At 45.3% G+C, this 27,959-nt stretch overlaps 3 protein-coding genes and 2 pseudogenes across 7 annotated transcripts; 2 read left to right on the top strand and 3 right to left on the bottom strand.

Moving 5' to 3' along the window:
- The first annotated feature begins 4,931 nt into the window (after nt 1–4,931).
- LOC100274745 (uncharacterized) lies at nt 4,932–11,092 on the top strand. 4 transcript variants are annotated; one of them, XM_008663451.4, is made up of 6 exons: nt 4,932–5,150; nt 5,293–5,451; nt 5,539–5,655; nt 7,002–8,312; nt 8,407–8,671; nt 8,942–11,092. In XM_008663451.4, exons 4-6 carry the CDS (start codon nt 7,140–7,142, stop codon nt 9,067–9,069), a joined length of 1,566 nt encoding a protein of 521 aa, XP_008661673.1. In that variant the 5' UTR covers nt 4,932–5,150; nt 5,293–5,451; nt 5,539–5,655; nt 7,002–7,139; the 3' UTR covers nt 9,070–11,092. The 4 variants fall into 4 exon arrangements, with proteins under 4 accessions (XP_008661673.1, XP_020400546.1, XP_008661674.1 ...); NM_001347910.1 differs by having other exon boundaries at nt 5,037–5,150; nt 7,010–8,312; nt 8,942–9,242; XM_020544957.3 differs by lacking the exons at nt 5,293–5,451; nt 5,539–5,655 and having other exon boundaries at nt 4,933–5,150.
- On the top strand, nt 10,150–11,088 carry LOC111982874 (uncharacterized; annotated as a pseudogene). The gene has a single exon (NR_153816.1). The product of NR_153816.1 is annotated as an uncharacterized protein (transcript).
- A 5,777-nt stretch (nt 11,093–16,869) lies between the features above and the next one.
- Nucleotides 16,870–17,401, bottom strand: LOC109942898 (protein CONTINUOUS VASCULAR RING 1). Its single transcript, XM_020545467.1, has 3 exons — nt 17,225–17,401; nt 17,029–17,081; nt 16,870–16,906 (listed from the first exon to the last, which is right to left on the bottom strand). The coding sequence occupies exons 1-3, from the start codon at nt 17,399–17,401 to the stop codon at nt 16,870–16,872; spliced, it is 267 nt and encodes an 88-aa protein (XP_020401056.1).
- A 268-nt stretch (nt 17,402–17,669) lies between these two features.
- LOC109942897 (nuclear ribonuclease Z-like) lies at nt 17,670–18,169 on the bottom strand (annotated as a pseudogene).
- A 6,584-nt stretch (nt 18,170–24,753) lies between these two features.
- On the bottom strand, nt 24,754–26,085 carry LOC109943176 (BOI-related E3 ubiquitin-protein ligase 1). Its single transcript, NM_001365013.1, has 2 exons — nt 25,608–26,085; nt 24,754–25,507 (listed from the first exon to the last, which is right to left on the bottom strand). The coding sequence occupies exons 1-2, from the start codon at nt 26,025–26,027 to the stop codon at nt 24,998–25,000; spliced, it is 930 nt and encodes a 309-aa protein (NP_001351942.1). The 5' UTR covers nt 26,028–26,085; the 3' UTR covers nt 24,754–24,997.
- Between the last annotated feature and the right edge of the window lie 1,874 nt (nt 26,086–27,959).

Here is a 27,959-nt window from a genome sequence, read left to right as displayed (position 1 = left end):
TTACCATAACCATTGAAAATTATGCTAACTATTTTGCCTTTGAGGTAAACACAAAAGAGCCCCAAGTGACACATGAAGATCCACCAGTAAAGACAATGTCTCCTCTAGCCACCACATGTAAGAAGGATGAGGAACTTGCATGTTCTTTGATGCATCCTCCTTCACCTTTCAGCATAATAACAAGATGTCAATGTAAGTCCTATGATAGATCATCACTTTATCAATGTGTATATGTTGCACAATGTGGAAGAACCACTTCGACCAATGATTGGTTTGTAAAAGAATATGGTTAGCTGCATGAATGCTCTCTTTAAGTAAGCCATCCTATAACCCAATGTTGTCTAGTCATTTTCTCTTCAATCTCTCTGCTGACCACATGACAACCACATGACAGAAAAAGAACTCCTACGACTTCTGCTTCTCTTGCATGAGCACATGTCCCTCATGGAAAGTGTCATGTATGTCCTAGATAGGTTGTCAGGACCCAAATAGGGATAACAAAACACGACTCCACCTCATAAGACAACGATGAAACTTGGATAATGTAGAAGATCGGCATATCACAACTAAATGATGCATCATTTTCTACACAACCTGACGCATAGGTACATCTAGTACTTAGGTTGTACAAACAAGCATACATATTATATGTATGAGTTTGTTGTGTTTTAGATATAGGGTTAGAATAATCTCGGTGAGATGCATTAGCTCCGTCAGGTCCACCGCCAACATGCCTATATAGACGTGGGATTCATTCCTCACAAGCTCCACACGCACATAGGTCAAGGGATAGAGGCGCTAGCAGACCCCGATATATTCCAAGGATCTAGACGATAGTAGTAGACTGGTAGCCCATAAAACCCTAATGTTTATGCACTTTATAAAAACCATGTGTATATCATATGCGTTGATTCAGTAGCTATGTGTGTACTTATGCATCATCGCCTTTGTATTAAATCGCGTTAAGGTGGCAGCTACTGTTAGCTTGTTAAATCACTTAAAAATGTCAAGTAATATTTTTCTTTTGGAATTATGCATACATTTTGAATTGCATGTGCATGTCCTTGTGATAGTAATTGTGGTAGGAGTACCACATGAAGACTTGTTTGGAAGCAAGTGTAATGGAGGGAATTGAGTGGGCTAGAATCCTTCACTATTTAACATTGAATATCGAGAGATTCTAGCCCCCTCGATTCCCTCCTCTACCAGTTTGGTGCAACATAGTGTTTTAGTGATGACATGATAATAAGCGTGATTTATATTTTTAAAATAATCGGTTAGGACTATTTTTAAAAATTTCCTTTAAAAAGGATTAAAAATAAAAAACTAGGCTCGTCCAGAGACCACCGTCTCCTTAAGTAGGGCCAGAAACGAGCCGAGCCGAGCTCGGCTCGGTGCAGCTCGGTGGCTCGCTCATTTCACTAGCCGGAGATATAGGCATGACTCGGCTCGGAGCCACACTCTGATATATATAATTACATTATATAGTGAATTATTAGTATATAAATATGAAATATATAAATATCATTTATCATTATGAATAATCTAAATTATGAATTGTTATATGTCTATCATGAAACGCTAAGAAACAAACTGATTATCTATAAAATTATACAATATTTATCATTATTTTACATATTAAGTAATTAAGCACAGCTCACAAGCTTCGAGCTCTGTTTTTAGTACCATGCTGGAGCCTCGAGGCTCGAATGCTCGATCCCATTCTTTTTTGTTTCGCAGCTCTGGTCTCATCCCCGTCCGGCCATCCGACGTCGCCGTTGCCTCTTGTTTTCCTCTTCCTCCATTCCGCGCGGCCGTCTGCTCCATCGATCGGTTTGTTGGCCTCTGACGCGCAGAGCGGGCAGCACAGGTAAATTTCGCAGACCCTGCCCTGTCGCGGCCGGCACCAGTTCACCACCACGGCACCGCTGGTCCCGGCGCACGATCCATGCGTGCACGGGACCCCGAACCGAAAGCGACGCAGCGATTTGAGACGGCCCCGCCGCCCCGGTCGCTGTCGCGTCGCGTCGCGCGAAAAGAAACGCTGCGTCCCTGTCGGGTTGTGCCTGTGCTTCGCCCCGTCGTTGGTCAATGGCTGCCACAGTTCCTCCTGTTCACAAAATCTAAACGCCGACGAACAGAAGCTGGTGGTCCGGATCGATGGAAAGGGTTTGCAACCAGCGTGTTCATGCATGTCGCTGCTGTTCACTGTGTGTATCTGATGCTGAGAATTTGAATCTGTGCTGCATCATGCATGAAGTGACGGAGATCGTCATCAGATTAAATAAATAACGCTGATGTATCAGTACCACCAACCGGCGCGTGTGTTGAGCACGTAGCGCTACAGTGTGTGCTTACTTGCTGGCAGCTGATCGGCAAACGTTATCAGAAACAGCGTTTCCCACTGAAAAAGTGCAGTGGTACGGACTTTACGGGGCCACAAACGAGCTGCTGTGCATAGCTTCAGGTGCTTAAAAATGGTCTTTTAATCTCTAGAAAATCTACGAAACTTGGTCCAGGCACTTTTCTACCGTATAAAGTACCGGTTTATCATACGTCAGCCCACGTTTAAATAATTAAAAAGTTAAAATTATGCATATATGAGAATTAAACAATAGTAGTTGGCTTCACACTCACATTCGTACTCATCTAGTCAATATTATATATATATATATATGTGTTTTATACTCTATACTTAAACATAATAAAACGTAGCAACGTACATACACTTTGCCAGTGGAATCTGCTTTGCAGTTGTTTTTATACAATCACACGTAACGGGCCAGCAAAATGAAACTCGTTGAAAAAAATTAGAGCTTTATCAGGAGAATAAACATGTGCCTCTATTCTGAGATTGACTTGGTTGGTTCCACACATTGGACCTAAAACGCAGAAAAAACAGCGAACCTGCTCTCCCTAAACCCATATTACAAGAAAAGAAATGCATATGCATTGGGAAACATAACGAGAAGGCCAAACAGAAACACAACACAAAAAAGATCTATAAAGGTTAGTTTGTCGTGCGTAGAACACAATTTTTCAATTGTACACATATTTAAGGTATCTATACAATTGTAGTTGTTTGTAGTGCCCTCATTAGTGAAATAGATCCTTCTAAATATATGTTTCTCAACGACTATGGCTCTGATTTTGAAAATGCAAGGAGCCACAAACATGAATAATAACCATGGATCACTGATCACTCTGAACTAAGAGAATGTAAGGTTCTCGCTAAAGAAAAACATAATATACCTTGTTTAGAGCTATAGCATCAGGTCATTCATCTCCTTTAAGCTGTTTGTTACAAAATTCTGGTCCTTCTATTACTATACCATTGTCAGTCAATATTCCAAACTCTTTGTCTATAAACATGTTGACTATGAAAGTCTACCATCTAGATATGAACAAATCTGTCTCACTCTCTTATTTCTTTGGGATTTCTTTTGTTACTAGCCGCATGGTACTCTTCTAGGTTAGAACGATGACCATACAGGTGTCCATCCATCGAGTCATCCATGAACACGAAGCGACCTTCAAATAGAGCATATGAATCCAAGTCCAAGCTCAAGTCTGAATTAGGGTCAGAGTTAGAGTCCGATTCAAACTCGAGTCCAAGTCCAAGTTAAGGTCGAAGTTGAGCCCGAGTCTAAGTCATTGTCTGATGATCAGACCTACCAGAATTCACTAGGATGGAGATTTAATCTTCAAACTCTTGACCAAAGGATGCCAAAATCATCGGAAGGTCTAGGATGGCCCTAAAATTTTTGAGTGAGTCGGCGATGAATCTCACGATACTGAAGATGAATTCTGCTCCCGATGCAAAACTCATGGTTGTCATCAACTCTCTATTGGTAAGCATGACTTCCCTTACTTAGCACGCTAACTATCAAAGATTGTTCGATAGCAATTATATAGGGTAAGTCACGTGACCGAAAGCGAGACACACATATTTATACAAGTTTGGGCTCTCGATGTGAGATAATACTCTATGTCCTATTTGTATTTGGTATCTATTGCTATGCAATTTGATGTGATCTCCCCCAAGGAGCTCCCCTATCCCTCCCTTTATATACCAAGGGGCAGTGGACTACAGGATAGACACCGTGTCGATTACCTATTTGGAATCGTGATCGATTCGGTACTGAGTCATATGTGAGTTGAACTCTATCTTTACATGTGCATTATTCCTTATATGATAGTATCTTGCTATATCTTTTAGGATCTCGATTATATCTCCTTATTCCAATAAGATCTTTGTCATGTTTATGCTTGCGAAAAGCTTCTGACAGTAGGCCTCTTGATCTCGATTGCTGAGTCTCTAGACTGTAGGCTATCGATCGTGCCCATAGACCCATTTGTAACAGTCTTCATCTTACAACTTCATCTAGATATTCACGATAAATATTATTTACGTTAAATATTTTAGTACTAAAGGAGTTAGACTATATAGTCACTAAGTCACTATTGAATGATAATTCATACTTACTAGAGCCTAAGTGTACTTGATATTTTTGTTGTATTTTTGAGATATTAATTAGCACTAAATTTACAGATATTGACTAATTACTCTATTATCTGTGTATATATACATCGATCTTCATAAGGCAAATTGATCCGTTCTAAAAGTAGCTCTTAGCTTCTCCAATGAGCTGAACTTCTGAGGTTTTGAAACTGAAAACTGACATTTCGAGTCGGTTCATTTTTGGTTTTTACAGCGCAAGAGCAGCCGTCTGGGGACAAACGCAGTTCCTGCGCGCATGCAGGCCACTACACTAGTTTGTTTACCCCGGGGCCCGGGCGCAGAAAAGGGTGAAGAAGAAACAGCCGTGACATTATCGAGGTGGCATGGTTAGATTTGGTATATCCAATCAGATCACAGGAAGCAGTCAGATCTCATCTAAAAAAACCCAAAACAAAAACAACGAAAAACCAGGTGAGTCTGTTGCTTCCGGCTTCCCACTCTCTCTCTCTCTCTCCCCGTCGCCCGCAATATATTCGCCGCAGCCCACACCTTCCGCCACATTTCCGTCCCCCATCCCCTCCGCACCGCAGCTGTCTCTTCCTCTCCTGGTCTTCGTCCTGCCACTCCTCCACCTCAACTTGCTCTGCTCTTCTCGGATTACGGCTCGGGGTTGGTCATTGGCGGACAGGTGAGCGTGCGAATCGTCCCTCTCCTCCCTCGGTCCGCGTTCTGTAGATGCGTATGTAGTTGTACACGCAACTGCAATTGCAATCTGAGTCGACGTGCGCGGTATGCTGATTCTTGATTCGTGTTCTGTTATGCTGCGGTAGGGCGTTTCAAGAAAGGGCGGCGGCGCTTTTCCTGACGCAAGTTGCCCCGGTGTCCTGGCTTGCTGCGCGCTTGGGGGTTGGGCTCAGGAATGGGGGGAGAGCAGGCGCTGCGTCGACTGGTCCTGTTCCCATCTCTCTGAAACTTAGATGGATGCATCTGTACGTCTCTGTGCCTCTGGTTGCTTTTGCCTCTCTGACCATTCTTCTCACGCGTGTTCCGTTCTCTTGTGTTGTGCTGCTGCGTAGGTGAACGCCAAGAAGAAGGTTAGTTTCTGTGGGAACACCGGCCACAGCCGCTGCGGTGAAGTTCATTTAGCTGCGGTGTGCTCCGGTCGTATGCGAAGCAACCCCTTCTCACTTCAGGTTATTGTGTTCTCTGTCCGCCTACCTGTCTTGCTCAAGAGTACAACACTCTACGCTCTGACTCTAAACGATGCCGTTCTTGATTGGGAGGCTACCAGTTTCCTTCTTTTCTTTAGTTGTAGTTGGATCTTGTCGAACTCTCTACTCAGTCATATTGAAATAGGGGTTGGGATGAGGAACGCTGCTGGAGATAGATTTAGCCCCAAGTACTACTGAGTTTAGAACCGGTTTATCCAATTTTGATAAGAACTAAGAGGGTAGGTTTCTACTACACTCGTTCTCGAATATTTGTCGTCCATTAGTTCATTTTTTAATTAAAACGTGACAAATAAAAAAGAACGGAGGGAATACAATTCAAGGTGGAGGCTGTGCCTGATGGCGTTTGATTCCTCGTATAAAAGTTTGTGGTGTGGGAACAGATGAATATTACAACCTGCACAAGTCAAACTTGAGTTTTCTTATTTTATCAATGCAAACAGTGTTGGCACCTAATATGTAATTTTTGCGCTCTTAAATCTTGGTGGAAAAATAATCAAACGAACCTCCTTCCTCTGTCCTAGAAAGAATGGCGTTCTAGTTTTCTTATCAATCGATTCATCTCAATTTTAGCAAAATTTATATAAAATATATTAATATTTATGATGCCAAATTATTAACACTAGATACATCATGGAATATATTCTCATATTTTATCTTTGAAGTAATAAATGGTGATACTATTTTCCGTAAACTTAGTCAACTTTGGGAGAGTTTGACTGGTTCAGACCTAAAATTGCATTCTTTTAGGGATGGAGGTAGTACCATATTAGCAGGAAGGAATACTTGGTTATTTAGATGACAGGAGTCTAAGTTCTGGCCTCTACACTGGCTAGGGATGCACAAGAGTACTAAATTCACAAGTATCTAAATAGATGAACACCCGGATTTGAACCCTCTGAATTGTCATATATATTTATATTGAAAAATTTATTCATGTGTTCGAAATCTGTGGATTCTGTTGGGTTTGAACTCTGGTCTACCCCAACTTGTTTGGGACTAAAAAGGCTTTGTTGTTGTTGTTGTGTTTATATTAAAATAAAGAATCAATTGTACTGCAATCACAACAATACTATGACCAGAACTAGAGAAGCATCCCTCTGCGTTGTTAAGATGCCATCCTTTGCAATTTTTGTGTACAGATCTACAGATTTAGTAGGATGGACATACTGATTTGCAATCACCTTGCTATTAGTTTATCAGAGTGCCTGATCCTTTTTTTGTTCTTTTACAGTGGTTTTAACAACAAAATAATGATGTGTATTCGGATAATAAGCTAGGTCATGTTTTTTGAAATATTTTGTGCTTAGTATTGCAGGTTTGGTTTGCATTTCCGTTCAAGTATAAAGGAAGCAGTATTTGGCATGGCATTTGAATAGCGTCGGAACCTAGAAAACAGTGTTCCAGCAGTATTACGTCACACTGGTGTTATACTATTATAGAAAAACATGGTGGACGTAGAACTGTTTGTTAAGGAGACTAGTGATCACAGCATCAGCTCTGAGGAAGAAGATATCCTTGTCAGGAGCTGTAGCAATCTCAATGTGAGCTTTGGATACCATTGTGATTCTCATCAGAGTTTTTCTCCTGAAAATGATCATGGCAATGGCATTTCTCCTAAGAACACGTTTGGGACTAATACCATGATGGGGTCACGAAATGGCTCATTCACTTGTTTATCTGGTGCTGCTATTAGTGCAAATTTCACACTGGCAAATACAAACATTTGCAATGGTCTTATTGGCGAAGAAATTTTACCAGAACTAGATTCTCCAAACTCCTTTAGAAAAATTGTTTCTTCTCCATCAATGTCAAGATTGGACTCGTTCTCCACCTCACAAGGAAGTCCTGTGTCAACTGAGAGCTCTATATTTGAGATCAGTAAAAACCTTTGGAGGTCCAGTGCACCAACAACTGTATCATCCAATTTTCTGACTAATACAGAGGTGAAAATGGCTGGGGGAGCTGCTGGAGAGGATAGAGTCCAAGCTGTGTGCTCAGAGAAAAATGGATGGCTGATTTGTGGGATATATGATGGGTTTAATGGGAGGGATGCAGCTGATTTTCTTGCAGTAACTCTATATGATAACATAGTATATTACTTGTACCTGCTGGAGAATCGGATAAAGCAACAAAATGGTCTGTACAATTCATCAGAAAGCTCTCTCGATGGTCTTAAAAGTGAGTTAACACTAGCCATGAGAAACTCAGAGAATGAAGACATAAAATTTTCTGAAACATTTCGATCTGGCGTGCTGAATTGCCTTTCTACTGCTGTTGAGCAAGCCGAGAATGACTTTTTATGCATGGTTGAACAAGAGATGGATGATAGACCAGATTTAGTTTCAGTAGGGTCTTGTGTTCTGGTTCTTCTTCTTCATGGAACAGATCTGTGCATCTTAAATATGGGGGACAGTAGAGCTGTGCTTGCTTCCATGCCATATGTAGAAAATGGTGCTTTGAAGGCTGCTCAACTGACAGAGACCCACTCACTTGAAAATCCTTCGGAATACCAAAGACTTTTAGCTGCTCATCCCAATGATTCTTCAGTTGTCAGGGGTAACAAAATAAAAGGAAAGCTGAAGGTTACTCGTGCTTTTGGAGTTGGCTATCTGAAGCAGGTGACATATATCTTGAATAAGTAAATAAAATTCGTATCATTGTTATAGTTGTAACTAAAACCATTGTTTTTTTTTCTTTTTGGTCAATCTGTAGAGGAAGTTCAATGATGCACTCATGGGCATTCTACGAGTCCGCGATTTGAGCAGCCCTCCATATGTTTACACAAATCCACACACATTGAGTCACAAAGTTACAGATGATGATTTGTTCGTTGTGCTTGGTAGTGATGGCCTATTTGATTTCTTCAGTAATGATGAAGTTGTTCTGTTGGTTTATCAATTTATGCACGATAATCCAATGGGGGATCCTGCAAAATATCTTATCGAGCAACTTATACTCAAAGCAGCCAAGGAAGCAGGTACCCTCCAAATTAGATTTCGAGCTTTTTATGATTGAAATATCAAACAGCTGAGTGGGCTATTGCCTCGCAGATCATTAATCTAAGAGTCATCTGCAGAATTAGTTTTCCATATTATGCTAGAAGCATCAGGATTTATTTGACAGTAGTTTTGCACCTTTTGATTCCTATGTATGTAATCAGCATGTTTGAAATCATTTCAGTTCGTGCAGTCGACCTGCATCAATGCCAACTCAGCCACTCCTAACCGCTTTCCTTGTATTCTTGCAGCTTTAACAGCCGAAGAATTGATGAGGATACCTGTTGGGAGTAGGAGAAAGTACCACGATGATGTGACTGTCGTTGTTATCACCCTTGGAAATGCACAGAGAACGATGACTGCGTCAACATCCATGTGAAAGAATGGAGAGCTAGAGAGACGGGCTATATCAGCTGGTAATTTTTGTGGGTTTTTGCATACGTGTCCTCCAAATTACAAGCCCTTTTTTTTGTTGAGATTGGCGTGTGGTAGTCAGTAAACCCGAATAAAAATGTATATATTGTTTTGGAATTTGGGAAGTGAACAAAAACCTTTTGTTCAATCGCAAGGTGGGCATGGATTGTTTGGCCTACTTTTGTACATACATGAATTAAAACATGGAGGTTCGTACTTGAGCCAATGAATCCATGAGCAGAGCGGTGGATCGTTCCAGTTTTCGTTTGCCAAATTTTTTCTGCCAAGTATTTGTTGTTTGTGTCGATCTTAAAATTATGACTCCTGGCTGGTCCGGTCTTGCTTGAAGTGAAACCTATTGTTTTCTATTTTCTTATTATTAAATGTTTATATTTCCAAAAAAATGAAAAGGGTGAAAGCATTTGAATGTGGACTGGAATTTGGATCCACGCAAAAGCGAGTCCAGTGCAGAGGATTTACTGATATCACCGGCCACTAATTCGAAGAAGATATTATGTGGTGCGCGATGATTCTAAGCGCACAGACCACACAGATCCATACCTCTAGCTCTTTTGTGCTCTCTGTCCACAATTCCATGCCGCGGCAAGCAGGCAACCATCTCCCAATTCTTGTGCGTTGAAAATTCCGAGTAATCGTCTGGTTCTTGTTTATTTTGGTGCATCAATCAATGACAGCGACGTCCTGGTTAAAACTACTGGCACCAGTAGATGTGACCGAGGAAGAGAGACATGGGGGAGTGGCATTACGAAGGCCTCTCTTATTTTCTCCAGAAGCAGCCAGGCAAAGCAATATGTGGCGCTGGACCTTTCGGTAATTTTGGTAGCGGTGGGCGTTTTATTTTTTGTGCCATTGTGGACTTCACACTTGGCATGGCTAATAGCAGCTGCCTTGTGAAATTGGTTAAAGGCAAAAGCGACTGGCGACAGTGACCTCCATGCTTCACAACACCAGGATCTGGGTGAGTCGCGTGGCGCGCTCTATATACAAGTGCGGTTCTCCACTGCAGGACTCTCCCTCTCCCTCTTCTTCCTCCTCCTCCTCTTCCTCTGTTTTGCTTTTGTGTTGCTGTTAGGTTCTTGGATAGTTTGATGAATGATACTGTGCAGCAGCAGCAGCAGTAGTAATTCATAGTGGGCGGTGTGATAGCAGCAGTGAGATCGAGGAGAGGATGGAGGTGTTCATCCACGAGGACTACGTGAACAAGCGCAACGAGCTGAGGAGGGAGCAGAGGCGCCGGGAACTGCAGAGGCTGCAGGTGGAGAGCAACCCCGACGCGTCCAGGGAGGCGCTGGCAAGCCGGGAGAGCCCGAGGACGCCGGCCCAGTGCCTGACGCCGACCGGCGCGTCGCCGTCCAGCTTCAGATCCCCGACTTCGAGGAGCACGCTGCAGTCGCCGGCCGCAGCGGCGGGGCAGGCTGCCGGTTGGCCGTCGGAGCATCGCCGCCTCTACGACTGCCTCAAGCCGTACTAGTAGGTAGGCGGACGTGGAGTGGCCTCAATCCGGCTGCATACACGGCCAGACGTGGCATGGCATGGCATGTCGTCCAACCGAATAAAGCGTGGAGACACTCCCTGTGGTCAAAGCAGTGCTTCTGTTGCTGCTCGTACTGTGCGGTTCAGATCTGTGCCATGGCATGGTCAAGTGAACTGAGGCTGATCTGCTCTGTTCCACTGTCATATGGTCACAGCAATCTTTGATTCAGTTTCAAGGACGACGTCCAGAACTGCCCAGTACTGTTTGGCCTGTTGTGCATCAGAAATTCAGAAGAGTCAAGGAGTTCCAATAATGCAATAGCCATTTTTAGTTAGCCCCATAGAAAACCTACCTGCTTCGATGCTGCTGCTCGTTAGATAGATAGATAGGGGGTCTTACTTGTATTTTTCTCTTTATAAGCGGTTTTGAACTCCTGTATTTGTATATGTATTTGGGCTAGTTGCCTAATAAATAATAAGTCCTATTCATAACATGGTACCCGAGCTAGATTCTACTGTTATTTTTTCCTTCTCCGTACGAACGTTTATTTCCTTTGTTGTGAGAACTTGACATCGAATCTATATAACATTCAGTACCTATATAAAAAATGAACAGTATGAAACAACTACGCAATTGAAAAATTGGAAGCCATTATCGAATCCTGCAAAAATATTAACTGACAGTGATAGATATTAAGATACTACAGATAATGAGGCGATTCAACAAATTTCAAATCAATGGGAGGGATGTAGAAGGGGCATGGCGAACCTGATGGCGATTGGCGACTAAACTATGCAAAAGAATGTGGGGAACTCGAAAGAAGGAGAGATGAAACAAACCAGGGGAGAACGGCAGCGGCCAATCGATGAAGCACGACAATTACGTCGGGTGGAAGCGGTGGGGGCGATCGTCAATGGCGATCGTAGGAGCGGGTGACGGCGACGGGGAGGAGCTGATTTTTTTAGGGTTTCGGTGGACCCGAGAGGAGTTAATTGATTGTGGTCGGGTGGGTCTCGGACGTTGACCATATTGGCTCGGTCGGCCCGCGGGGAGCGGCGCGGGACTGTGGGGTCCACTAGTCAGTGCACGATCAGTTGGACAGTTTGTTTACGTCGTGTTCATATTAAGCATAAAGAACTGCGCAAAGTGTCGTAAACGGTTTACAAAAAGCATTAATCAAGAACCACGCCAAGTACGTGATATAAAACGTTGGTTGTACATCGTGTCCATATGGATCATAATTTGTTGTGTATATGATCGTAAACACTGCGAGCCCGATTGATATGCAGTTGTTAACATCGAATTATACAAGCATAAATCACAAACCACAACACCACACCGACCAGACCACATCGCTGTGACGATTTATGTAACTGTTGCAGTCAAAATACCTAAGTATAAACGTGGTCAATACCCACGCGCGACGCCACCACGACCCCGGTGCACCTGCGCGGAAACATCGCCACGTCATCACCCGACCCGTCGCACGCGCCAGCGGACCCACCCTGGCTGGGGCTCCCTGCAGTTATGGAAGCCCAGGGCTTCTAATACATAAACTATATACTAGGTGGATGCCTGTGCGTTGCAACGGAAACACATAATAACCTAACGTAGTCTGAAACAGATATAGAGCTGCAAAGATGGGTCCAAGAAATGAGGCGAACACAGATCCAAATTTCCCAGGATAGTGAAAATGACCCATGATTATTATAGAAAAACATAAGTATTCACATTCTAAGATATAAAATAGCATAAGAGTGGAACGAGGGCGTCCATACTGTCCGTTTCGTGGGCCTCGCTCCTGCCGCTCAAGCACGAAAGAAGCCCTAGCGTCGCGTTCTGGCCCTCGACGCCATCCGCGATATGACCTCTCTATAATATATTTTGGCTTCTGTCATGATCGACGCTTCGTTTTATCTTTAATTTTCTGTAGTAGCTGATTATAATGTAATATTATTTATAAATTTATCATACTTAAATATCCATGATACTTATTTGGTATCATAATTAGTATTATTTTATTATATAAATTTAATCATACTTAAAACTACTTTGATCTCTCTAAAAAATATAATTATTTAAACCGTTTTGGAACATAGAATTTGGGACGAAGTATATCACTGCACGCTAGTTTATCTGTACAAGGCAATATGCAATTGTACAGCGCTGTACAGACTTTTATTATACAAACAGAGTAAAGAGTGCAATACAACATCCGTCATCACACGCACGGGTTAAGCTCGGGCGCTCGGCGGCGCCATGTCTGCAGCACAAGGACTGGACACCATGACTGAGCAGCTGCTGAGCTGCATGCAGGAGCGATCAGTAGGTGTCATCGGTGTCTGCCTCTTCCTCGTCGCTCTCCAGCTCTGCCATCTCGGCCAGCAGCGCCGGGTCGACCACCTTGGACATGTCACCGGGGGTCTTGACCTCCTCAACGATCCGCATGATCTCGTCCACGACCTGCGCCGGCTCGGCGGCATCCGCGACCTTGTAGATATCATCAGTATAGCTTTAGCACATCTATTTTACTTCTACAGTACAAATACATTGTATATGCCTAAGGGGTCCTAACAGAACACCTTTAAGGCTTTAAAGCTAGAGTTTAATGAGCCAAACGTCGTCTCGGAAGAAGAAAAAAAGGTGTACAAGTCTGAAAGTTTGGTTTTCATACTCACAAACAGATGATGAACTTCCCACTTCATGTGTGCTGTGATTAGCAAACAAATTCCCAACAGAACCATCCATAGATGACAAATTCCCAACATAACCATCCACTCCAGCTGAACCCGTCATGAACGGCATGACTTCATCAAGAACAGTAACAACCGCGGAATCAACATCTTTACGATGCTCAATTGCGATAGCCTTCAGCATACAATGATCAACCTGCAGAAAAGATGTATTTCACAAATTTGCCCTCATGAAACCAACAGATAACACCCTTAAATTTGATCTAATCATCAAATAATCGTGTATGATCTCTCTAAACCCACTAAAATCAAATCCAAATTCACCACAATAAGCAGCTCTTAATCACACTGGTATTTACCCAGTCCATGTGTCATGTGTGTCCCCTAACCCTAGTACCCTCAACTATAAAAAAATAAATTCACGAAAAAACTTCTTTTGCAGCCCCTCACATATGACATCTCAAAAGCTGCACGCGAGACACGAATGAGAGCCGATCGTACGCACCTCAGGGAAGAGTTCTTGGAGGGAGCGGAAAACCTCCTTGAGGTCACCCATCTGAGAAACCTAGATAGCAGAGATCGATGCAGAATCCCGAGGACCGAGCTCCCACACCGAGAGAGAGGATTAGGGTTTTGGGTTCCAATTCACAGAGGCGCGGGTTTATCGCTGCCATCCATGGCGTGAGATGTGTGGTTCGCGGCGGCGGCCAGGTGCGTGTAGGGAGGCGGGATGGCGCGAATCGCGGGCGGTGTATAGGTGTGAGGCGGGGTTTTCGGCGACCTTTGCGGCTGGGGCGGGCGGAGGGCGAGCGTAGGCGTGCGGCGCGACGCGGCCGCGACGAAAACGGAAGTCGGGCGGCAGGCGGTGACAATTGCCGGGGGATGGAGGCGGGATGGCGTTCGGGTCGTGCGGGCGTGGCTGTCGGCGAGCTTTGCGGCGGGCGCGGGTGAAGGGCGAGCGTTGGCGTGCGGCGCGGCGCGGCAGCGGCGAAAACGGAGGTGGGGCGGGGGCGGTATCCTCGGCGGCGGTTGTCTGTCGTGCGCGCGCAGGATCCGCGGGAGGCTGGTGAGAGCGGGGGCAGTCTACAGATGACGCTTGCCACTGCATCCTACAAGGTGTGCTTGCCAGCAATCCAAACACATCTAGCTGCATATCCTTGCCGGGCAAGGCAAGGCAAGCTTTGCCAGAAGATCCAAACTGCTGCATTATCATTGACATGTTGTGCAGCCTTGAGACGTAGACATCTAAGCGCATTTCCATGTATCTGTAAAATGTAACAACAAATGGAGACAAGGCATGGTTTATTTAGCTGTTTGTTTTGCTGTCAGTTCATGAAATCGTTAGTGCTTATATCTCCCCATGACTATGAGCCTACCTTGTCCTGTCGCCCATAGATTTGTGCACTGTTTGGCAAGTGCATGCGAGACATTAGAATGGTTGTTTTAATCTAGTGATGGATTCAAGCTTTTCCTTCAACTTGGTTCCTAAATCCTAAACTCCATCCTCTTGGTTTACTATAAGTGCCCTGTTTTAATGTGTGATGATTAATCAAATCTGGCCAAGTATATTTTCCCAAATTCATAGCCCAATTGCACTGTTTACTAAACAAACTAATTCTCTTTTAGCTTGTTCATGGAATCATCTCTTCTTTTATGTTCTTTCTACGATGAGTACCTTTATATGGAAATCTCTAGAATCATCTTTGAATTTTCACTAAAGTTTTAAATTTAATGTCTTTTTACCTTCTTGCAGGGCTTGGTTTTGTAACATCAATATCTTTCATTTTTGTGGTTGGTGTATTCATGTCATCTTGGCTGGGGGCATCTGTCCTTGGTCTCGGGGAGTGGTTCATAAAACGAATGCCATTTGTTCGCCATATTTATGATGCATCTAAGCAAATCAGTGCCGCCATTTCACCTGGTTAGATTCATTGCCATTTTATGGTTCTAAAAATACATGTGTATAACCAAATCACGGTTTCATCCAGATCAAAACAAGCATGCATTCAAGTGAGCATATATTGGGGAGAAAAAACCATCCACAAAGCGAAAGAACCACCATGTCACATAGAATGTAACTGCAATTGGGAAGAGGATGACACTGCAAGAGAATTAGAGAAACCACATCAGTAGAGTGATAAAAGAATAACCTGAAAAGAATGTACCTTACACTAATCTTAAGTTTTTTTACTTAAGCACAAAACAGTTCAGTAGCTTGTTAATATGCCAAACTATAGTGAAGAGAGTATGATCAGAACGTTGGTTCATCCCAAATTTCATTCTATGATGATCCTTCCTAACACAAATAGAGAAATCAGACTTTATACTACCATGGCTGACACCATCTAGATGAATAGAAGCCTTGCAAAAAAAAGTCAACTCAGTATAGTGTATTATTCTAGCCCATGTTCACCTAGAGTTAATGCTAAATGCCTAAATCAATTTTATAGTACCGTTTTTTAACATTACAAATAGTACATGTTTTGCTTAAGTCATGTTGACAGAGCATGTCAGGCCAAAACAAATAAAGTAGACAAAAAACTCAAAAATTGCTTATTTCGTAAATATTCATTTACATGGCCAACTTATGATGAAATGTATTCATGTTAAGCTTATGCTTTGTGACCACATCATGACATCATTAATAACGTGCGGGACAATGATGAAACTGAAAAAGGAAATTAGAAAGTGGAATTGGAAGTTATTGTGAGAGATATCAAGAAAAGAGAAGGTACAGTGAGACCATTTTAAATTCATCTTCTTTAAAGAACACTTATTCATAGCTTCTTCAATCTAAATGCACAAAATTATAGTTCATTCCGTGTTTCACTAATATCTTCTGGTGCTACATTCAGTATCTTACTATCTTATTCAATTTATGCATGTCATTTATGGCCAGCATCAACATGCTGGTACTAAGAACAATTCTAGTGGTATTAACTATCTTTTCTACCATCTTCCAACATCAAGCACTTCAAAAGCACTCAAGGATGATATCGTGTTCACATTGCTCCATACTACCCAGCAGAAAGATATTCTGGAAATATTATTCAGCAAAATTATCGGAAAACATAGCTAGAAGTTCTGCTAGGACAGTACACATAACATGAGAGCAACAGAGAAGGTAAACAATTACAGCTAATGTTTTCAAGTCTGGTAGCATATATAGGATTCAAAAAATTACTTCATTAAACCAGTGTCCACATATACAATTGTGAAACCCATGACAGATCACAGAACCAATCAAAAAATTTGCTAGACTATAAATTTTCGCTTTGATAAAGTGAAAGATGGGAATTTTGAGCTTTACTACTTTGAAGCAAAAGCTTACAGCTTAGTAAATGACCAATTTCCTTGCAATTTCAGATGCAGTCTATACTCAGTTTATAGTTCATCGCAAGAATTTCAATAGAAATTAACTGACAGCACAAAACTGCATTGACATTATACAATGTACACGACAAACAACTTCAGCATGCATCCATGTTCAGTCTTAGGATATAAACCCAACAGCAGAACCACAAAACCTGCTGCATTTTTCACGTTTGAATGGTATTTTAGCAATATAAACAGAATATTAAAGCTTAAAATGCCATCTTTTCACAGTAATACAGCTACAGCGACAAAAGATCCATTAGATTCAGCGTCGCACAAATAAAATCCTTGCAAAATGTGAGCCCCATCACGGTACAACAAATTGGGGATTAGAGATTCAGGATCCAAGGAGCATACATACCATCCGGTCATGAACTTCTTGGACGCCCAGCTATGCACAACCTTATGGAACGCCTGAAACAAGAAGCAACTACATTTCATATCCCACAATAATTCGCGCATTGACATTTCTCGGGCAGACCAAATCTGACTCGAGAAGCCACCGTCATGCGAAGCGAGGCGGGAGTGGGAGGAAGCGGAGAGGGAAGGGTGGCGACCTCGCTGCCGGTCTGCGCGGCAGCGGAGGCAGAGGAGGGCTTGCTCTCGTCGTCGTCGGAATCAGCGACGCTGCGGGCGGACGGGGACGCATGCGTGGCGACGGCGGCGGTCGGCACGAGCAGGTCGCGGTCGCGGCTGGGCATCGGGATTAGCACCAACGGCTTCGCGTCACCCATCGCCATCCAGATATCCTCCCTCGCTCTCGACGAGGCTCTCAGCTGGAGCGGCCTGCAACTGCCTCCTTTCTTGTTGGCGACTTGTGTTAGCATCTACAACCATTCCCAACTTTTCTTCCCCTATCTATCCTTTCTATTATACGAGGACGAAGGCCCTAGTTGTAAAGAGACCTACAGTTGCAGTTGCGGCAGCGGGAGCAGGGGCGCGGCCGCCGGCTGACGGATACATACACCGAAGGGCCTACGTCGTCATCAGGTCTCGGCCGTTTCAGCCGGTGCGGGGGTGACGGCGGCGGGGATGCCGAAGACGGGCCGATCCCGAGCTGGAGCCAGGAGGAACCGGCGTCGCTTCCGCCGCTGCTTGGGGGCGGGTTTCTCGGTGTGACGGTTGCGCCTCTAGACCCTCAAATAGCCGCTCCACGAGGTACTGGAGGCACGCCGGGACGAAGATGGTGGGCGGACGCAGCCTGAAGAGCCCCCGCTGGCCACATACATGGGAAGGCCCCCGATGTGGTCGAGGTGCCCGTAAGAGACGAAGAGGAACTCCTGCGAGACGGCGCACTGCGGGCATCGGCCGATGTCGAAGGCCCTCAGCGTCGGGAAGATGACGCAGGTCTCTTGACCGCCGATGGAGACGCCATCCACAGGGTACCCCTCGATCTCTATATGGTGTTTCGCCTTCGACCTCGTAGCCGACGCGGAAGCGGAAATAGGAGAGGAGCTGGAGGACGCAACCTCCACAGTGTACTCGCCGCAGCTTTTCGCCATTCCGGCGTCGAGGAGAGAGGAAGGGGGGGCTTAAGGGTCGCGGTGGGCTGTGCGGGCGGTTCCCGCGCGCGTAGCGAGGGAATCGCGGCGGCGGGGGTTCGTGCGCGTGATCCACGGGGGAGGGAATCGCGGCGGCGGGGGTCGTGCGCGTGATCCGCGGGGGGGGGGGGGGGGGGGGGGCGTGATCCGCGGCAGGGAGGGGAGCGGGGGCAGTCTACACTGCACCCTTAATAGTTAGTGTATATATATATATATGTATGTATGTATATATGGCCATCTAGATGTATAAAAAAAGTTGTATGTACTAGAATGGTTTATAATTTGAAACGTGCTGAATAAGTGCTCAAGCCCAACTAACAATTTCATGAAAAATATAATGGCTTGTTAAACGTCCACCAATGGGTAGAAAATATGTGTATTATTGTTGTGATAGCTTTCGACCTTTACCAAGTTGGTTTTATCAGTTGTTCTTTTTTTTCTTTCTTTCCAACCAAGGAACCGAACCAAATTGAATTGATGCCTCAAAAATATAGCTTCAAAAGAGATTACGCTGGAGCTTTGTAAGGACACATCACTATGGCGTATCCATATTTAGTCCAACATATATAGGTCATTATATCAATCCCAACAAAGATCTAAGTTGGTAATTGACTTGTTCAAAAAGGGCAACAAATTGTTTGCGACTGTTATTTTATATGAGGTTTTGGCACATACAAAAGTCTAACAAAAAATGGTTAGTAAAACAATGAAAACCCTAATTGAAAGATGAGGAACATATCTTTTCATCTTTTAGTTTTGCTCATATAATGATCGATGCTAGATTGGATTGGTGAGCATAACTTTGAGAGTATGCTAGATTGGATTGGTGAGCATAACTTTGAGAGTCTAATAATAGTCCTACTTTCTCAAAGCAGGAGACATGTGCCTTCCTTTGGTGTCCACGCTCCAACCACTCGAGTCCTGACCCGAACCTGAACCCTCAGTGAGTGAGACCTTGGTTAGTTGATCCCTCAGAGGCTCAGAGAGTGAGACACCGGCGAGTGAGACCTTGGCAATGTTGATCGGTATCCATGAATCGGCCTCCATGGTTGCTTGGATTTGGTCGCATCGGAGTTCGCGTTGCTATTGTCTATGAGTCCCGTTGTCCATCCATCACCGACCGCTACAACTACAAACTAGCAAAGTGGTGTGACGCACCTAACGATCTTTCTCCCTACCGACATTGTTTCCCGGCTAGTGGACATAAAATCCTATGCTAAAATTTAAACCAGGATTAGCTGAAACCAACTCAAAAATGCCCTAACTTGAATCATCATAACATAATTTCGAATGACTGGAAACACAATTTTTAGTTCAGGTAATTTAGGTATTGATTTTTGGTATCCAGTTTACTCGAAATGGTGAAACAACTACTATATCATACTCTCTCCGTTCTTTTTTATCTGCCATGTTTTAGTTCAAAAATGAACTAGTGGGGACGACAAATATTCGGAAACGGATGTAATATTTAGTATTTGTGAGTGATTGATCGGGTTGTTTTCTAATGTGAATTATGATGCCATTGGAACCACTTGATCTATGATGTAGTGCTTATGTTTTATTTCTTGTTAAAATGATGAAATTCTATCTTCTTTTTTTGTAAAAAAAATATTTTAGGGTTTTGCTGGTTTTAATGTAGTTCGAAATACATAAACCCTAAATATCGTATACTACTTTCGTAATGTAAATTTTGGATGTTAAGTTTGGAACCAAATTTGTAAAAAAAAAAATCCGAAATACGTGAGACTGAACAGTTCGGAATAACCCCTGTAGGCTGTATGTGCCGGCAATGCTCCACTGCGACGTGGAGTGCTACCGTGGGCTGCCTTGGGCTTGGGCTGTTAGACAAATTTGGCCCAACAAAGAAAGTGGCAAACAAAGCGAAACTGAGCGATAAAGTCGGTCCAAGAATAAAGTGAGCAGCAAAAAAAAAAAATGAAACGCGCAGCAGCACAAGCCACAGAAATCTCGAAGAGATATACTAGTAGTATAAAGTACTATAACAAATCAATGAATAAAAAAATCTGCGAAATCTCTTTCCTAAAGTTAAAGCTATTAGTTTAAAAGAAAATGCATAGTTTTGGTAAATACTCTGTGAAATGGTGGCAGAGGAAAACATGCGTACAGCTAGCAGAGAAGGAGCCAAGTAGAACGGAGTCGTTCCATCCCTGATTCTAGAAACGGAGCCGCTCTGTTCTGTGTTTGGTAATCTGGAACGGAGTGGTTCTGTTTTTTGTTTGGTTGCAGAGTGAACGGAACGAAGCGTGACTGTGAGAGCGGGATTGGAACGGAGCGGCTCCGTCCCATTGATTTTTTGGAGCGGAATGGTTCCGGATCTGAGAAGAATATTCCCTAATTTGAGCCATTCCGTTCTAGTTACTTTGTAACCAAACAACAACAAAACTAGGACAGAATGGTTCCGTTCTACTTGGCTCTTCAACCAAACACTACCAAGAAAAGGGCGCCGAGGACGAGGAGCAGTACTGTGCCAGCGTGTCGAGTGAAAACAGCGCCAGGAGCGCGGCGACGGTACGTCAGGCGGCCGAAGTGGAGACGAAATGTGATCCAGACCAGCGACCGTGGAGGTAGTAGCACGCGTGCACGCTTTTGCATGCCTTGCATCTGTCCAGCCGGTCGGGAGCTGGATCACGCACGCTGCCCTGGCATGCATGGGTCGTCGTCAAGATCGGCAGTAGTATGTTGCAGCAGCGTGCAAGGCGAAGAGGAGACCATGGCATCATGCAACATCTCGTTCATCACTACCGATGGCTACACCACCTGCTGCTGCTGCTGCTTGTTATGGGCAGGCGACGACAAGTCGACAACGTACGCCCACCCACCCACCCATCCATCCATCCATACACGGGTTCATGCACGCACGCACGCACGCACCGCCTGCATGCGCTAGCTTTTGGATCCTCCACTTGGGCAGCATCGACTCGATTCACGCGTCGACAGGGGCAGGCACCAGCCAGGCAGAGGCAGGAGACGGTGAAGGGATGAGCAGAGGAATTGAGCTCGGGTCCCCTCCAGTCGGTCTACCCAACACGATTATTGGTTAGCTAGCGGCGGGCTTCACTTTACCTGCACGATCAGATCATATCGATTGCTGCATCATATCCACAGTCGGTCGTCTTTTGTCACAAGCATAGGCGGACGATAAGCATCCTTTATTTTAAGCTGGGAATGCATACATACGTGCATGCACGAGCTTTGTAAAAAGATGCAAATCCATTCCCATGCATGTCACTTTTGGGCAGCAGCAACTTTTGGGCCGAACAAGATTAATTCGTCCGTGTTAGTTCGTGAAAGCTCAGACCTCAGGGGACGCAAATTAAAACTATAAAAGGTACTGTACGTAGCTTAGAGTGCTAGACCCATGCGTGGGGTGCTCCGCTACAGCAGGCGCGAGTCTTTGGGTGAACAGGTGTGGAGATCGCCGAAACCTATAGTGTAAAATATATTCGGTCCTTTTATTACCTTTTCTGTCGGCCGAGAGATGGATGGAATAATAAATCAGGAAAAAAATTTGGTGCAGCACTGCTGTAAACCAGAGTGTTTGCAGCCCCTCACAAAAAGGAGGATAGACCCCACCCGCAGCAACAATAATACAACTAAAACGTTATCTGCTGGACCTGTAGGTGGGGTCTATCCACCTTTTTGTGAGGGGCTGCAAACCACTCTGGTTTGCAGCAGTGCTGCACCAAATTTTTTTCCATAAATCAGGGCCTCCGCTCTCTCTGGGTTGCATGCATCGAGTGAAAAGCTAGGCGTTCCACATTCTATGAAGAGAGAAAAAAAAACGTACAGTTCTACACACTTACGATGCAAACCTCTATAGTCTTTTTATGTCGCAGAGTAGCTAGATAGCAGCATCTTAGGATCAGTGTGTGTTGTGTGTGATTTTTTTGTAGCTCGTGCTCATTGTTTTATGGCTTAATCATCAGTCCTCTCAGAGTGGTAATGGTACCATTGATATCGTTATATATATATATATATATGACAACCCTCGGTAAGATTCATCTCTTCATTGAAATTCTGAAACTGTGCTCACCTATACATCGAGGTAATATATGTATTAATTTGACTGGTAATGAAGGAAATTTTGCTCGTTAGATTTGATGAAATGGTACCATCAGCAGAAGCGCCATAAAAGATTCTTCTACTCACACGTACACACGGACGTCGAGTACGCTACGCTCATCGTGCACGAGAAACGACACGAAGATTGAAAAAAAGGGGGGAAAGAAATGGTAGCCGCCGTGAGAACCGGAGTGCCGACGTGAGCTAGAGCGCGACACTGTACAGCCTAGTACCTCTGTAGACTGTAGGCGCAGGAGAGCACTGGAGTACTCCTAGACGAAAGGAGTACGGACGGGAGGTTGGCAGGCCTAGGGATGGCAATGGATATGGGTATGGGTAAATAACCGCGGATAATTATCCATTGGATATAGGTATGGTGGAATTTAATATCCGCGGGTACGGTTATGGATATAATAAGGTATCCGCGGATATATTTTTCGCGGGTATGGATATCCAGTATCCATACCCGTTACCCAATGGATATCTAACATGTGGGCAATCCGGATTTATATATTATCATAAATTCTTATTTTTCAATTTTTATCCATAACATGTTGTTTGGTGCTGAAATTATCATTTAATGCTATTGGAATGATAATTATTTTGAAATGTAATAAAATTGTTGTTTGGTGTTTAATGCTAAAATTGTAGTGGGCGGACGGGTAACGGGTATCCACTGGATAGCGGATACCCGGTGGGTATGGGTATGGATACAGATCCATACCCACGAACGTTTATGGGTATGGGTATGGGTTGAGTTTTGTCTCGCGGGTATGGATTCGCGAACTATATATCTATGTACTACCCGCCCAATTGCCATCCCTAGGCAGCCCCAGCCATCAGGACAAGGCTGCCATTGCCCACTGGCATCGACGGACCGGTCCGTCCGTCAAGTCGTGACGGGGCGACGTCGGCGTCGTGCTCCCGTTGCCTGCTCTGAGATGTCACGCTTCACCAGGCGCCGAGCTTTGGCGAGGACGCAGCGGTGGAAAGCCGTAAAAAAAATCAGAGAGGGGACTGGAGAGAAATGGGGAGAATTCATAAAATAGCACTGGTCTGTGAGGAGATTCAGTAAACAACACTGCGAATCCGAGTATTCACGAAATAGCACTGCAGGCAGCGGGAGCAGTCAGAAAAACGCATGCCTCATCCTATATCATCTCTTCAAAATTAAAAAATTCATTCGTTTGCCAGGCCAAATACACTACCGGCTGATAATAATATTTTTCTAGGAAGTATTCTCGGAAGAAGGATTTTTTTTTTGTTAAAGGAAGACCAAAAGTATAATTTTTTTTTGTTAAAGGAAGACCAAGAGTATGTTGCAGGACCATCTACTACCACTACCCAATCAAACGCCTCTTTGTTCTATTAGAGGAAGAAAGGGCTGCATCATCAGTTGGGAAAAAATGATGCTGTAGAAACATCATCAGCAATTTGGTATAATTGTGTGTGAAGAAGGAACTAGTGTTAAACATAGTGTCATTTTATAAATTCCCTTGGCAAAATCAGTGCTATTTTGTGAACACCCCATTTTTTCAGTGCTGTTTTCTGAATCGTGCGTGAGATGAATGCTGTTTTCTGAATTTCCCCGACAGAAATGGGGGAAAGCAAGCAAAGGCCGGCACGCGCGCGCGCACAGCCATTTCCCAGGCCAGATCCGCGTCCTCGGAAGTGCAGGCTGCTGGAGATCCGCGTCCTCGAAGTGCTCGCCCGCTTTCCCTTCCTCGGTTCCTCCTGTATGATGCCCGCCCCCCTACTGGTGCCAGCTGCCAGTGGCCAGTGCCCCTGGCCTCCTACTGTCTACGTAGTACGTACGAACATGACTTGTCCTCCAAAAGGAACCGATGCTGCTGTCAAAGAGAAAACCCCTGCGTAAAGGCACTCCAAAGACGCCTGTGTCGCCATCAGGCCAGAGCGCACAGGCAAGAGGCCACCGATCGAGCACCAGTACGCTACGCACGAAAGGAATCGCAGTGGCTTTGCATTGTTGTCTCCGACTCCGAGGCCCTTTCGGTCGTCCTATCTTTTTTTTCTCGAGCGCAGGCGGCAGGCCGAGTGTGGACTTTGACTAGACGTGCGCTCAAGTGACTGATTACAGCTCTGCGATCTACTACCCTACCAAAGCAGAACGATCTACCCTACCAATCTACCGAGTGCTTTGCCTATCGAACTCGATTCCAATGCCAAGCCAAAGGTAAATTACTGCACCTCATCGCTCGGTCACTGACCGACCCCCAACGTTGCTTGGACTTGATGGGTAGTGACGCACCGGACAGGTCAGATTTGTACAGGCAAAGTTCTGTCCTCCCGGGACTGGACTGGAGTACACTCACGCCTTTTCTGCGGTGTGGACGAGACGAGCCTGCCTCGTGGTACAGGCAGGCAGCCGAGGGACACCAGCCTGCCTCGTAGTACAGTCCGGACTCACCAGCAACGACGCGATCCGCCGGCATAGATGGTGCTAACTGCTAACATGATGTGGTTTAGCGATCAAGGAAAATGAGTACACGTCTCTGAGCAAACAGGAACTATGACGTGTGGTTTAGCCAATGCATTTCTACATGATTGTACTCAACAGGGCTACTCTCTACTGCTACTAACCAACAAAAGTTTCCTGCCTGACCCCGGTGTCGTGACTCACGTACCGGGGCACGCGGGAGGCAAGCTGGAGTGACTCCCGCTTCCGCTGCCAGTGCCTCCTCGCCGTCACAGCAGGACCTGGAGCGAGGCGTTCTTCACGGCGCCGCAGACGGGGCACACCTCGGCACCGGCCTCGCACGCGCGGCACAGGCACAGGTGCCGGCACGGCAGGACCAGAACGCACGCGTCGCCGCCGCCGCAGGCCTTGCACGACGGCGACGAACCAGTCGACACCGGCCCCGACGGGGATGCCACGAAGCAGCAGGACTGCGCGTCCTCCGCCTCGCCGCCACCGCCACCGCCGCCGGCGACGGCGGGCTGCTGGAGCACCTTGTCGAGCGTGGCGCGGAGGCCAGCGGCGACGGCCTCGTGGCTCCTTGCCACGCCCAGCCACGCCTGGCCCTCGGCGGCCAGCTGCCGGAGCCGCTCCTCCAGCTCCGCGCCGCGGCGGCGGGCGCGCTCCAGCTCTGCCTCCGCGGCGCGGAGCCGAGCTTCCGCCGCGCCCCGCACGACCGCTACCACCGCGCGCGCGTGCCGCCGCCGAGCCTCCTGCAGCGCCGCGCGCATCCTGTCCGTCTGCGGCGTACGGTGTGGGGGGGAAAAGGATCAGAGACACCGTGTCCGTCGACGAACATGTATGTATGTACCACCAGACTCCCAAACCCAACGCACGCACCTCGACCCGCACCAGCGCGTCGACCTCCACGCCCTGGTGGTACAGCTGCGACAGGACGCCACTGGCCGCCGCCGCCCGGCCGCTGGTGGACGCCGCGCCGCACCTGTTCTGCACCTCGTCCAGCAGGAACCCCGGCTGGTGGCCGACGTCCAGGAACCCCGGCACAACGCGTGCCCGCTTCCTCGGGAGGAACACGCTGTTGTCACCGGCGGCATTGCAGGTGAGCTCGCTGCGCGGCTGGGCGTCGCCGAACGCGGCGTCCCCGAGGGCCGCCGGCGCTGGCGCGCACCCGCCGAGGCCGAGCTCGTCCAGGAGCGCGGAGCCGCCGACGGCCGCGGCACCCTCCAGCGCCCTTAAGGCGTGGCCGACGTCGTGGGGCAGGAAAGCTGGTGCGAACAGGTGCTGCGCCTGGACGGCCATCGCCGCCGCGTTTGTCTTGCGAGTGCCGAGTGGGCGGGGAGAGGGAAGAGGAGAGAAGTGGGCAGTGGAAGAAAGACATCGGGACGGGAGGGAAGTTATATATACTCCGGGGGAGAGACCGGGCGGTGCGGTGACGGGGAGGAAACGTGGGGTGTGTGCCTGCCTGGCTGTGTGGGGGCGTCTGCACGGAGACAAAAGCTGTCGGTTTTTTTGTTTATAATATCTGATGACATATGACTAGGAGAGGGAGAGCAGGCAGAAGAACACAGAACGGAGCAAGGCAAATGCAGCAGCTGCGACCTCTCCTTTTCCCCTTGCCTGCGCTACGTTTCTTTTTTTTTTCCATTTTTTTTTCTCCGTTTGATTTGCCGAGTGGCGTGACCCGGTGACCGTGATGCAGGACGTGGAGTGCTCTGGGTGGTGTGGTGGTCCGCGTGGGCCAGCATGCAACGGGTGGCCTACCCTGCCACTGCCTTGGGAGGTGGGAGCTTGCCGCCATGTCTTTTCTTTTCTTTTATTTATTTTACTATAATCTCCATTTCGTGATCCAGCAGTGAGGATTCCTCGAAATGATGGTTCAGGTTCACGACATTTTTTGCTTTGCGATGACGCAATGGCTCTGGGTGTTTTCCTAGCCTACAGCATTCAGCACTTTTAACATGAAGCCATTACAATTTATAAGGGTTTGTTCAGTTGAGTGTATTGAGGGGATTGAATATAAGGTCCGGTTTGTTTTCTTTCATTTCAAGGAATTGAAATCTTACTAATAGAATAGATTATTTTTTTAGAATGTGATATTACACCATTTTTCAAAGTTATCATATAAGACTATCTTAAATTAATGGGTGAGAGATGAAAATTGATTTTATAGATTTACATACTATTTTTCCGATGTATAATTTATAAAACACTCATCTACTTGCTTCGCTATAATATAAATATAGTATATAACTATCTCTTTCATATAATTTAGGTTAATATATAAATATATTACATATATGAATATATGAAATTAATTAGTTTTGTCTAAATTATAATTATTAAAATGAAATTCAATTCCAACAAAACAAATGGGGCCTAAGGGAATTTAATCCATCTCAATCCGCTGGGTACATGGGTCATAGATTTTATGTATTGGCAAACTTGATATTTCTATTTTACTAGGTGAGTGCCCGTGCGTTGCAACGGGAACCTACAATACCACGATAATTATGTACAAATAGGTTTATGTCCGTGCGATGCTACGAGGAAACATGTGAAATCGTTATCTATGTGATACCGCAAATCAAACAAAGCATAAAATTTATACACATGACACGACTCCGTAAATCAAACAACATATCATAACACGAGACTTCTCGACCTAAATTAGATATATATAAATTTTACATGATCTTAAACAACACAGTGTTTCAATCCACTCATATCATAACCACTACAAAAATTAAAAATAACTACAACAACTTTCATCAAAAGATAGATACATGTAGACTTGCCGGTGGTACCCAACACTCGTATCATAACCACTTCATCTGAGTAGAATATGGAATACAAAAGATTACACATTCATATTTAAAATAGACGTAAATATGGGATACAAATATATGATAATACATCCATTCAATTAATTTTTATGCACCACGATGTATATTTTCTATTGATGTGGCCATTTACTTGACCAATGTCGTATTGACAGGCCACATATGCCTGTTTGCTTTACCACCGCAATTGGCAATAGTCATCTAAACACGTCACGTAAAAATAACAAGCTCTAGCTAGATAGTATAAATTCGGTAAGAAAAGGACGTAAATGAAGCTCAAATCGAACATCATGATAGCATGCACCAGGATTTTTTCTTAGAGAGAAGAATCCTTGCTAAAAAAAGAGAGAGAACAGAACACATGGAGACATGCATCATCCTCACCAAATTA

This window comes from Zea mays, chromosome 10 (genome assembly GCF_902167145.1).
Source record: "Zea mays cultivar B73 chromosome 10, Zm-B73-REFERENCE-NAM-5.0, whole genome shotgun sequence".
Taxonomy (NCBI): Eukaryota; Viridiplantae; Streptophyta; class Magnoliopsida; order Poales; family Poaceae; genus Zea; species Zea mays.
The sequence above is the reverse complement of the archived record's forward strand: the minus strand, read 5'-3'. Positions and strand labels throughout refer to the sequence as shown.